Here is an 11,927-nt window from a genome sequence, read left to right on the forward strand (position 1 = left end):
ACATGCTGCTGTCTGGAGTTAAACGCTAGAAATACGTCATGATCCGGAGTTGAACGCCCAAAACACGTTATAACTTGGAGTTCAACTCCAAGAAAAGCCTCAGCTCGTGGATAGATCAAGCTCAGCCCAAACATACACCAAGTGGGCCCCGAAAGTGAATTTATGCATCAAATACTTACTCATGTAAACCCTAGTAGCTAGTCTAGTATAAATATGATAAGTTACTATTGTATTAGACATCTTTGGTCTCAGTTTTGTTTTATTCTTCATCTTAAGAGGCTATTGATCACGTTTTAGGGGGCTGGCCATTCGGCCATGCCTGAACCTTATACTTATGTATTTTCAACAGTGGAGTTTCTGCACACCATAGATTAAGGGTGTGGAGCTCTGCTGTACCTCAAGTTTCAATACAATTATTATTACTTCCTATTCAATTCTCTTCTATTCTTATTCCAAGATATATGTTATACTTAACTTTGATGAATGTGATGATCTGTGACACTCATCATCATTCTCACCTATAAACGCGCGTGATTGACAACCACTTCCGTTCTACCTTAGGCTGGGCGCATATCTCTTAGATTCCCCAACAGAATCTTCGTGGTATAAGCTAGATAGATGGCGGCATTCATGAGGATCCGGAAAGTTTAAACCTTGTCTATGGTATTCCGAGTAGGATTCTGGGATTGAATGACTGTGACGAGCTTCAAACTCCTGAAGGCTGGGCGTGATGACAAGCACAAAAGAATCAAGTGATTCTATTCCAACCTGATTGAGAACCGACAGATGATTAGCCGTGCTGTGACAGAGCATAGGAACGTTTTCACTGAGAGGATGGGATGTAGCCATTGACAACGGTGATGCCCTACATACAGCTTGCCATGGAAAGGAGTAGAAAGGATTGGATGAATGTAATAAGAAAATAGAGATACGAGAGGAGCTCAGCATCTCCATACGCTTATCTGAAATTCCCACTATTGATTTACATAAGTATTTCTATCCCTTTTATTTTCTATTTATTCCATTAATCAAATTTAAACCAATAATCTGCCTAACTGAGATTTACAAGGTGACCATAGCTTGCTTCATACCAACAATCTCTGTGGGATCGACCCTTACTCACGTAAGGTATTACTTGGATGACCCAATACACTTGCTGGTTAAGTTGAACGTAGTTGTGATCACATATGCCAAAGAGCCATTAAATAAATCTCATGCAAATACAAAGAGGGCAATCACAATTTCGTCCACCAGTGGCCATACAGCTTATGGTACTCGCAGTAGTCACTGCGACTCCCCCCTTTTTATTTTTGATGGGTCTGGGAGGCGGCAATATTTCAGTGTTGAAGATTTCTCTGTATACGTCTACTAGGGAGACTTTTAAAGGAGTGTAGGAGTGATATCTCCTAGGCCTGTCGGGGCCGACCTCCTCTTTTTTCTTAGGCTCCCTTTCTTTTTCTTTTGCTGAGTGAGGGGCCCCAGTCGCCAGCTGGGCTCCTGTAGTTTGGCATTTTCCTCCATGTTGATGTACTTTTCTGCTCTCTCCTGTACATCGCTCAAAGAGGTCGGGTGCCTTTTTGATATGGACTGAGAGAAGGAGCCCTCTCTAAGTTCATTTACTAATCCCATGATAACTGCCTCTGTGGGTAGGTCTTGAATTTCCAAACATGTTTTGTTGAACCTTTCCATGTAATCACGCAGAGGTTCCCCGACCTCCTGTTTAACTCCCAGGAGGCTCGGTGCGTGTTTTACTTTATCCTTCTGGATGGAGAATCGCATTAGGAATTTTCTTGAGAGGTCCTCAAAGCTGGTAACCGACCCTGGAGGGAGGCTATCAAACCACTTCATCGCCGCTTTTGATAGGGTGGTCGGAAAAGCCTTGCAGCAGTTGCATCAAAAGCATCAGCCAGATACATCCGACTTTTGAAATTGCTTAAGTGATGCTTCAAGTCTGTGGTTCCGTCATAGAGGTTCATATCAGGGCTTTTGAAGTTTCTTGGAACTTTCGCCCTCATTATGTCATCACTGAACGGGTCCTCTCCTCCCAGAGGCAACTCTTCTCGGTCGCCGCGGGAGTTCCGGCTTTTGAGGGAGAATTCAAGTTTTAAGAGTTTTTCTTCCAACTCTTTTCGTCGTTCTATTTCCTCCCTGAGGTTTCGCTCCGCCTCTCGTTGTCGTTCTAGTTCTTGTTCCAGTTGCTCCAGGCGACCTTGGTGGCCGTGGACCAGCCCTATTAGTTCGGTTGCATGGGGTGACCCTTCCTTTCCAGATTCTTGTCCTTCCAAGGAGTTTACCTTTGGGTTTTTGAGCTCAGAGGTGCCTTCTCTATGCTAGTCGCTGGTTCCTTGATGAAGGGTCAGGTCTGCGTCATTGTTTCCGATATTTGAATTTTCTTGCTCGGAATCAGACGCTGTATAACCATCTTCTGGTGAGTTGTCCGCCATTATTGGTTGATCCCTCGGGTCCCCGGCAACGGCGCCAATATTACGTTGGTTAACCAGAGGTTAATGGGCTGGACTCGTTGGGTTGGCCCAATCGTATGAAGGAGGAAGCCTTTGAGCGGGTTTGCGCCTTTAGAGACTCCTTCCGACTTGTGAGTGTGAGAGAATGGGGGGTGGTATGCCTAAGTTAGCAAGGGTGTGAGCAGGTCTAGAGAGTATTGGGACTTAGAGATACCTGAGAGGTGTCAGTGTATTTATAGTGGTGAACCAATAACCACCGTTGGAGTAGTTTCACCTTTTAGGGTGGATAACCGTCCATTTATCTTAGGGAGGTTACGATATGACTCCTAGAAGTGGGTTGAGAGATTTTAGGGGCAGTTATTATCTGCCAGCTAATCTTTGCTCCTGACTTCTTTAGAGCAAGTCGTGGGAAGAACCGACTTCTAAAGAGAAGGTCGGTGTTCTGAGGAGCCCAACCTTATGATTGAATCTATATTTTGGACCTGAGTCTTAGCGTTAGGTCAGGGTATGAACACTAATATAATAAATTATTTAAAAAATAATAAAATATAACTAACTATAACTAAATATTATAATTAGCTTCTGACAATAATTTTAATATTTTATGGACATTTATAATTGGTTGAAAATAGCAGGTGCAAGGCAGGCGTGAGATTGAGTGAATAAAGTGAGATTATTATACCCAATTGGAAAATGGACTTTGGAGAGATCCCAAATCACAACGGCAATCCCCCGCCTGTCGTAGGAGATTGCAGCATCCATGGCGGTGGGAAAGCAACGTTGACCGGACCCCCTTTCCAAATTGGATGGCCAAAGGTCAAACGATGCCAAATTCCAAATGGAACTTGGTGTCACACTGACTGGACCCCACCCCCACCACCTCCTCGGAATCACTTGATCGGAGGCCGACTCTCTCCAAAACCCCACATTTCATTCATTCATTCATTCATTCAATTCAATTATTTTATTATTGTTCCTCTTTCTTTTCTTTTTTTTTTTTTTCTGAATCAAACACGCATGCTTTGCTTCCGTAGCAGTTATGATCACCGTTCTTCACCCCTTCTCTGTTTAATCATCAGCAAACGATGAACTCTCCAACGAACAAAACAAGTGCGTATTCCTCATCATCACCATCATTTTTTCTTTTTATGGTTTTGTTCATATGTTTGTCTGAGATTGATGTTTCGGTTTTTCTTGTTTTTTTTTTTTTGTGTTTGGAAATTAATTTTATACTTACTATGCAGTGTATCCGAGGGTGAAAGTGAGGCACCAAGTTCATAAAAACGAGGAGGAGGATGATGATGGTGATGCACGGAACCCTAGGTTGAAGGTTTTCATTCCTTCATGCTTGCGACCTCCGTCTTCTCCTTCTCCTTATGCTTCTTGTTATGCTTCTCCTGCTTCTACTTGTCCTCCTTCTCCTTCTGCTTCAGGTTATTTTAATTCCTTGCACCTGCTTCTAATTTCTGTTCTTTTAATTTGTTTCTTTAAGTTTTTGGGAGGGTTTTTAATCTTAAGTGATTGATTACTGCTTCCAACTTCTAGGAACTAATTCTTTGATGTGAAGATGATAGCTAATAACAGTTGGATGATTTGGTATGTTTGATTGCTTAGCATAATATGCGTCAACATCTAAATTATCATTTTCAACATGAAGACATATGAGTAACAACAACCTTCTTTTAAATAGATTGAATTGTTCATAAACTTCTTTTAATTTGCTTCTTTAATTTTTTGGGAGGATTTTTAAACTGTATACGAAAGTTCTAAGTCGAGTGGTAACTACTTCCAACTTCTAGGAGCTGATTCTTTGATGCGAAGATAATGGCTAACAAGGGTTAGATGATGCGTCAGCATCTGGATTATCATTTTCAACATGAAGATACATGAGTACCCACCTTCTTTTAAATATATTGAATTGTTCACAAACTTCTATGGGGAGACCAAGAGAATGGAGACAGAGAATGGACAGAAAATTTGTGACTCTGTCTTTGTTCTCACTATCCCCAGTTTTTGGATGACATCAAATTCTGCAAATCTTGTCCAAGAATATGGATGTTTTGTTTGTTTCTGTATATCTGTCTCTTTCTTCAAGCAAGTTTATGTCTCTGTATTTGTGCCCTGAGATAGCTACCAAACGGGGCTGAATAGATATGATCTAGGATGGGAGGTCTCTATGTTTGTGATCCGCAAATCACGCACAAAACAGAATTTGCCATCTTCTAATTTAGCTTGGAGGATGCTGTTATCCTTGATCAAACAAATTGGCCTATTCATATGAATTTGCACTTGCAATTTGACTATGGTTTTTCAGTTGGGTCAAAGACACTATTTACTTCAAAGGGAGGGGAAAAATGTTTCAAGCAATGAATCATGGAATCACATGGATGACTTAAGATTCTTTTTTTTTTCCTGTTCAATCTTGGTGGTTTTAGCTATTCCCTATCATTTTTATGTTTGAAGAATTATATATGGAATGTTGACATTATTATTTTATCTCATTTGTTGTGTGTAAAATTTGGTCTGCACTCTGCAGTTAGTGAAGCATTTAGTGAAACTGATATAGGGTAGGGTCTTGTCTGTTCCATTCTTCTAATATACAATCATCTTTGTCTGGTTTTATAGTAGTTCGAAAGAAAAATGTCTCCAAGCCATCATCGATGGTTAACGCACCAAAGTGCTATGTGCCACCGGTGTCTTCTCCACGAGTACAGATAAATGAAGCTTTTCAAGACTGCAGTTTATCTTCGGATTCGGGATCAACAGGACCTGAGAAGGACGACAGTATTGATGAGAACAAAATAAATACTAGGGCCTGTCGAGTTCATCGCCCTCGTGCTGTCATCTCTAGTCCTTGTAAGTCTCATGACTTTTCATCATCTTACCATTCAGTTAATGAAGAGATGAATGCATTGGGGTTCTTTTGATTGGTCATTGAAGCTGAGCGAAGTAATTTCTGATACATGTTTGGAACATGGCTTTTTAAGATTTTTACGGGATCTGTTATAGATAATGCAAGTCATAAAGTACTTTCATGGCATTAGGAAATGGATTTTGGAGTGTGCTCAAAGTAGAATTTGGTAGTGCCATTGTGTGTTAGTTGTTCTATTCAATTAATCTGATAACTAAACTCTCAACAACTCCAATGAAGCCTATTCTGGCATACCACCTTCTTAAATTATTCCATTTGGAATTTACCTGCAATAGTATAGGTGCTTGTAGCTGACCATTATTGCTTTATTACTAATCACTAATTCAGTAATTCTCAACATCTATAGTGAAGCCTTTTGTGACATCCCACCTTTAAATACATTCAATTAGAAAAAAAAAGGATGCATGTGGCTGCCAATTATTGCATTAAGTTTTGTCTAGAATTCTTAGAAAGATGCAAATGTGTTGTTTGAATGGAAATTTTTATGTGGTTCTGGAGTCTATTTGAAGAAATTTGAAACCAAAGCATTTCAGCCTCGTAAGATACTTTTATCATGATTGATGATTCATCTCTCTTATAAGAACCTACAATATCCTTAAAAAAGTAAAGAACTTCCACGCTTGGCAGATGGAGGAGAAGTTTTCAATAACCGTTTTAACATATATTGGAAAGTATTAAGTACCGATATTATGATATCAGCTGGTTATAGATTCTTTATTTGGATATATGAGACATCTCAGAATTCTGACTTCAAATCCTTGTTCATTGTTGTGTTCAGATAATGACAGGTTGTTCGGGAGCAGAAACGAAACTAGCAATGGAAGTAGTTCTCCTTTGAAGAATGGTACCCCACCGCAAAATAGACATGCACACTGTAACTGTAAAGCTAAATCACATGAAGATGCTGATAATCCTCTAAACACAAGAAAATCCAAGGAGCCTGATTCTAATGGTACAATTGATCCTGTAGGGAAGAAAAAGGTCCATCATGGCAGCATAAAATCCGAAAATGTAAATAGGATCTGGAGATATTAGTCCTACTAGAACCTAGGATCCTGATTAATCGGATTGTTAAAAGCCAAATATGTGTTATCAAGGACAAGGATTAGGTTCTCACTTCTCACACAAAGAAGAAAGAGAGAAACAAAATAATGTATGTTTTAAAATAACCATATCAGCATGCTTGATGTTTTTACTCCAGTATCTAAATTTTTAAATTTTGAACTGTTGTGGGCCTGTAAATTTTTCTATGGAAGAAGAGACAATGCATGAGAGATCAAATATTTTCCTTTTCAGTTTTATTCATATTTGAGCGTTTTTGTAACATTGTTTAAGCCATAGAAATAGAAGTAGAAAAAGAAAAAGAGAAAAAAAAAATCAGCTTTAGATATCATACTAAGTACTAACACTAGTGATTCATGCTAACTCATTTTTTGTGAGCGGTGTTGATGACATGCAAAAATAAATTTTGCTTCTTAAATGCTAAATGCATTAGATGTTTCTTTCATATTCTTTAAGTCTTAACCTCATTATTATTATTATAAGCATATAATGTAAAAAAATTGATCAAGAAAAAGAATAATATCCAGTCAATCCTTCATAGAAAGTAAGACTTATTACATTGCTTTTTTTTTTTTTTTTTAACACACACACCCACTCACACACACTAAAGGTTCTATCACTACCCAGCTATGGCTGGGATTCGAACCTGAGATGTGGCTTTTGTGAGGCCAACATATTGGCCAACATTGCTTTTAAATGACCATTTATAGATAGTAATATATAATTGGAGTCGTGTAAAATGATTTCACATTGGTGCATAGATAAAAAAAATTCAAGTTCTATTTATATTATTTTCTTTCAATAATGATAATATCTCTCGGTGGCTAAGTCCATTATGCCCGTTAGATCAGTAACTATTTTGCGTTAAAATAAAAAATATTATAACTTTGTTAAATTTTCAGAAGTCTTATTGAATTCGTTTAAATTTTTATATAAAAACATGGTCATTTTCATTAAAGCACTAATTTGTCAGTTTTCAAAGTTAAAAATATAATAATAATTACTTTTTAGTGTATAAATAATATTTTTTTAAACTATTTCGACAAATAATATAATAAATTAATAATAGTAATACCAATAATGAAAATATTATTGTTTATAGGAGAAAAGTTAGAAAAAAAATAACATAAAGAGTAGGAAACAAATAACATATTTGTTTAACTGGAAATACAATTATATTCCATTTATTATTAGTACAAGCTATTAAGTAAAAAAGCTATTAATAATAACAGAAAAAAACTATTAAAAAGCTATAATAATAATAATAATTTAAAAAAAATAGAAAAAGCTATTAAACAAAAAAAGTATTTTTGCAATGATGATCCTTAAGATTCGATTTTAATTTTTACTTTACTTCTTTTTCCTCCTCGTATAACCTGACAAGAAAAACGTTAAGTTGTAAGAAATGCACTAAAAAAAATAAATGAACACAATAGAAATTTTTTCTAAAGGGAAATAAAAAAAAATTTAATTCCCAAAAAATTATTCCATCTTTATTTGTTAGAATCTAATTTTTTTTGTTAGTTTACGAGAAGTTCACCCAAGGTTTAGGGCGAATCTTAACATTTTGGACGAAGTTTGCGTAGTTTCTCGACAAATTCTATCACACCCGTCCAATTAAACACACATTATAAATAAAAAAAATAATACTTTTTATAAATAAAAATGTCATATGCTTCCATTGAATATTTATAATAAATTTTTTCACTTTCTACGCGTGTTACAAAATATTTATTGTACTCATCAATATTTTTTATAGTGTCATAGATATTTAAATATATTATAAAATGAAAGAATAAAGGTGAACATAGTGAAAAAAGAGGAATAAAAATGGTTAAAAGTACGGTATAAAAAATTCTACAATATAGGTCAATAGTCAATAATACATATAAAAAAATTATTATAAATATTTGATGAAGATAGATGACATTTTTATTTATAAAACGTATTATCTTTTTATTTATAACGTCTGTTTAATTGGAAAGATGTAGTAGAGCATGTCAAGGAGTTAGGTAAATTTCATCCATAATGTTAGAATTTGTCCAAAGCTTAAACAAAATTCTGTAAACCAAAAATAATTAAATTCTAAAAAATAAAGATTGAATTTTTTTTAAATTAAAATTTTTTATTTTATTTCAAAAAAATTTCAAATACAATAAAATGTCTCAAATTCAAATGTCAGTTCTGATTTATAAGTAACACTTTTTTTTAGTATAATTTTAATTGCATGTATAAAAAATAAGTAATACAACATCCAAATCCAGTTATGTCATCATATACGAGCATTAAGTTACTTCTTTTTTTTATTTAATTGTTTGCTTGAAAGAAATTAAGAAAACCATATTTAATATTTATAAAAAAATGATTCTTAAATTCAAAAAACAAGAAAGTATGCAATTTAAACCTGAATATAGTTCTATTTCGCTAAGCCAACTTGATATCTTTCAACTTGTTCATCACTTCTTCTAGCAACTGATGATGTCAACATGAATATTTCAATTATTGATAAAACAAAATTTGCATTGTGAGAAATAAATTGAGGAGCTTCAAATAAAATAAAAATAAAATAAATAATAAAATATAATAGACAAGCTATAAATTAAGAAGATTTGGTACCATCAAGGGGTCAGAATTCTTTTTCAAAAAAACTCATATAAATTCATATCTCAACCACTTTTTGAGTGTTATAATTTTTTTTTTAAAAGATTCCTTTCACATCTTTTATATTTTTTTTATCATTTTTGTCATTTTTATTCATACAATTTATACTTCCAACAAATTTAAATTCAGTCCGTTATATTTAAAGTTGATTCACATTCTCTTTTATTTACTTGGCAACAAATTTTATGTTTAAGGCAAATTTATTTACTTTTGAATATTTCAATTTTATTTTGATTTCTTGATTCCTCATTTAAAGAAAAGTATATAAAAAAAATCTTTACTTCTTCTTCATGACAAAAATAAAAAATTTTGGTGCATAAAAAGAATTGATAATCCTAAAAAAAGTAGATTTTACTTTCATTAAATAGATATTGAACTAATCAAGATTTACTAAAAATCTGCATAGCAGTTAGAATTTAAATTAATCTATCTATCTATTTAATATATTAAAATTGGATTTTTTTTTCAACTAATAAAAGTGAGGTATCACTTTCTCATAAATTCATTTTCCTTTCAAAATGAATGTACTATTTTTTCTTCTATATGTATCTTATAAATTTTTTTTATTATAATTATATTATAATTACTTAATTAGTATTTAATAAATAATGCATAATTATATTAATTTAAGAAAATATCTTTATTATAATTATATAAAATTAATATTTAATACATTATTAAATTAATTATCAATCGAAAATATTTTTAATCATTTTAATCATATTAATTTCAATTATATTGATACAATTCTAATTCTTATTTATTATGTAATAATTTTATTAGTGGCAAGTTGTTACCTTAATATTGACCCATTTATATTGATAATAATAATAATAATAATAATAATAATAATAATAATAATAATAATAATAATAATATAAAATTGGCACGAGTTATTCTAATCATGATAAAAAAAACTATGATCCTAATCATGATATGATAAAATCATATAATTTTAACAAAACAAATATATGATGTATAACTAAGGTAAATAATAAAAAATTATCTTCATAATAACTAATTTACACAATAATTTTTGTTCTGATAAAGTCTATATATAGTGTTTTTTTTAGTACATAAGCCTAGATTTCAACTCATTTTTTTAATTTATTATTCTTCTTTTACTACTTTATACAATAAGAATGTATTCTTCATTTTTCATCGAAATTGATCATTTTAAAGTACAATTTATAATTTTTTATAGTATTTTTTATATACTCATTCTATTATATTATTTTTTTGATAATTTAATGATTGTTCTTACTCCAACTTATTCTTTTCATCTAATATTCCAGTGCGATTGTCCTTTTTGTCGCAATCGTTTACAATGTACCACATCCATGAAATACCTCATCGAGTTGTATTCACTGATTTGAGTTCGTTCTAACTACATGGATGTAAGCGATCAAAGAAGGGGCAGTAAACTCTATTTTATCGAATGATGGTTGGATCTACTCACATATTATGACCAACCTAATAGAATATGGGTAAACTTAGTTTTCTTGAGAGGAGCTTGATTTTTTATTGAGGAATTGTTTCCACGGAATTTTGTAGGTCAGGTTCAAGTTTCGTCCCCTCTATACTTTCTACGTCTACATAAAAATCTTTAAAGTAGAGCACATAATGAGATTGAATTCCCTCAATTTAAGTTCAGTTTTGGTAAATTTATGTCAAACTCGGAAATACAATTTCAACGCTTGGTAATATATTTAAATTTTCTTATTTTAAGTTTTTCGTTATTAAAATAATTTTATAACATATTGTGATTTTTTTTACAGAAATTACCAACCTTTTTCATCAATGCAATGTCATTGAGAGGAATAAGGGTCAGTTTAGTTTCTCGGTATGGCAATTCTACACCTTGTCACATTGCATAGATAGCGGATGATGAAACTTATTTAACAAGGGAATGGTCTGAATTTGTACAAATTCTAAATGTTTGAACTTATGATGTTGTTTTAGTTGGTTATCGTTACGAGAATGACTCTAATCTATACATGTCTAAGGACCAGAATAAATTAAATATTATTTAAGTAATTTAGTTTTAATATTATATTAGTATTTGATTAAATTAGTTTTAGAGAAATTTAAATTGTTGTCTCAATTTATATATTATGACTATTTTTCTTGGATATGTTATTTTTAAATGTTTTAATATAAATTTTTTTTTTCTGATTTTTAAGTTTATTTTCTTCCTTGAATATATGTATCACTTTTTTTTTCTTTTTTGTATTTCAGATTAGTAATGCAATTATTAATAGAAGTATAATCTAAAAAAAACTTAAAATATCACTATTTAAAGAAAAAAGAAAAGGTACATGACAGAAAGGAAAATGAAAATTTAAAATTATTCTATTAAAAAAAATTGTATACAGTTTGTGTATGAATGAGGCCGAAATTAGAGACTATATATGAATATAAAACATAAAAAATTATTATACGATTGTAGAATAATATATATAAAAAAATAATTATAACAAAAGAATAATTAATATATGTGATTTAAATATTTTTATGTATAATTAATATATATGCATGTATGAATAAGGAAACATTTAAAATTATTTAACAAAATTAATATATGCGTATACATAAATAAAAAATTATTGTAATTTATGAAGATTACACATGAATTTTTTTCCCTCTCAAATAAATTTACTCTAATTATATTACAATTAGCTCATGAATAACACATGATTATATTATTTTAAAAAATATCTTCATTATAATTATATCAAATCAATATTCAATGTATTATCAAACTAATTATCAATCATAGCATCAATATTTTTATTCATTCTAATTATATT

General features: G+C 31.9%; 1 protein-coding gene across 1 annotated transcript; it reads left to right on the forward strand.

The window, feature by feature from the left end:
- Window positions 1–3,054: 3,054 nt before the first annotated feature.
- Window positions 3,055–6,689, forward strand: LOC112711355 (uncharacterized). The gene is made up of 4 exons (XM_025763989.3): window positions 3,055–3,572; window positions 3,707–3,895; window positions 5,088–5,318; window positions 6,173–6,689. Exons 1-4 carry the CDS (start codon window positions 3,548–3,550, stop codon window positions 6,427–6,429), a joined length of 702 nt encoding a protein of 233 aa, XP_025619774.1. The 5' UTR covers window positions 3,055–3,547; the 3' UTR covers window positions 6,430–6,689.
- The last annotated feature ends 5,238 nt before the right edge of the window (window positions 6,690–11,927 follow it).

Source organism: Arachis hypogaea, chromosome 9 (assembly GCF_003086295.3).
Source record: "Arachis hypogaea cultivar Tifrunner chromosome 9, arahy.Tifrunner.gnm2.J5K5, whole genome shotgun sequence".
NCBI classification, from domain to species: Eukaryota; Viridiplantae; Streptophyta; class Magnoliopsida; order Fabales; family Fabaceae; genus Arachis; species Arachis hypogaea.

Bases quoted from the DNA above. Each gene is read 5' to 3' on its own strand.
- LOC112711355 (XM_025763989.3), top strand. From the start codon at position 3,548: ATGAACTCTCCAACGAACAAAACAA. The intron at 3,896-5,087 runs GTTATTTTAATT...CTGGTTTTATAG, and splicing joins TCCTTCTCCTTCTGCTTCAG to TAGTTCGAAAGAAAAATGTC. The intron at 5,319-6,172 runs GTAAGTCTCATG...TGTTGTGTTCAG, and splicing joins TGCTGTCATCTCTAGTCCTT to ATAATGACAGGTTGTTCGGG.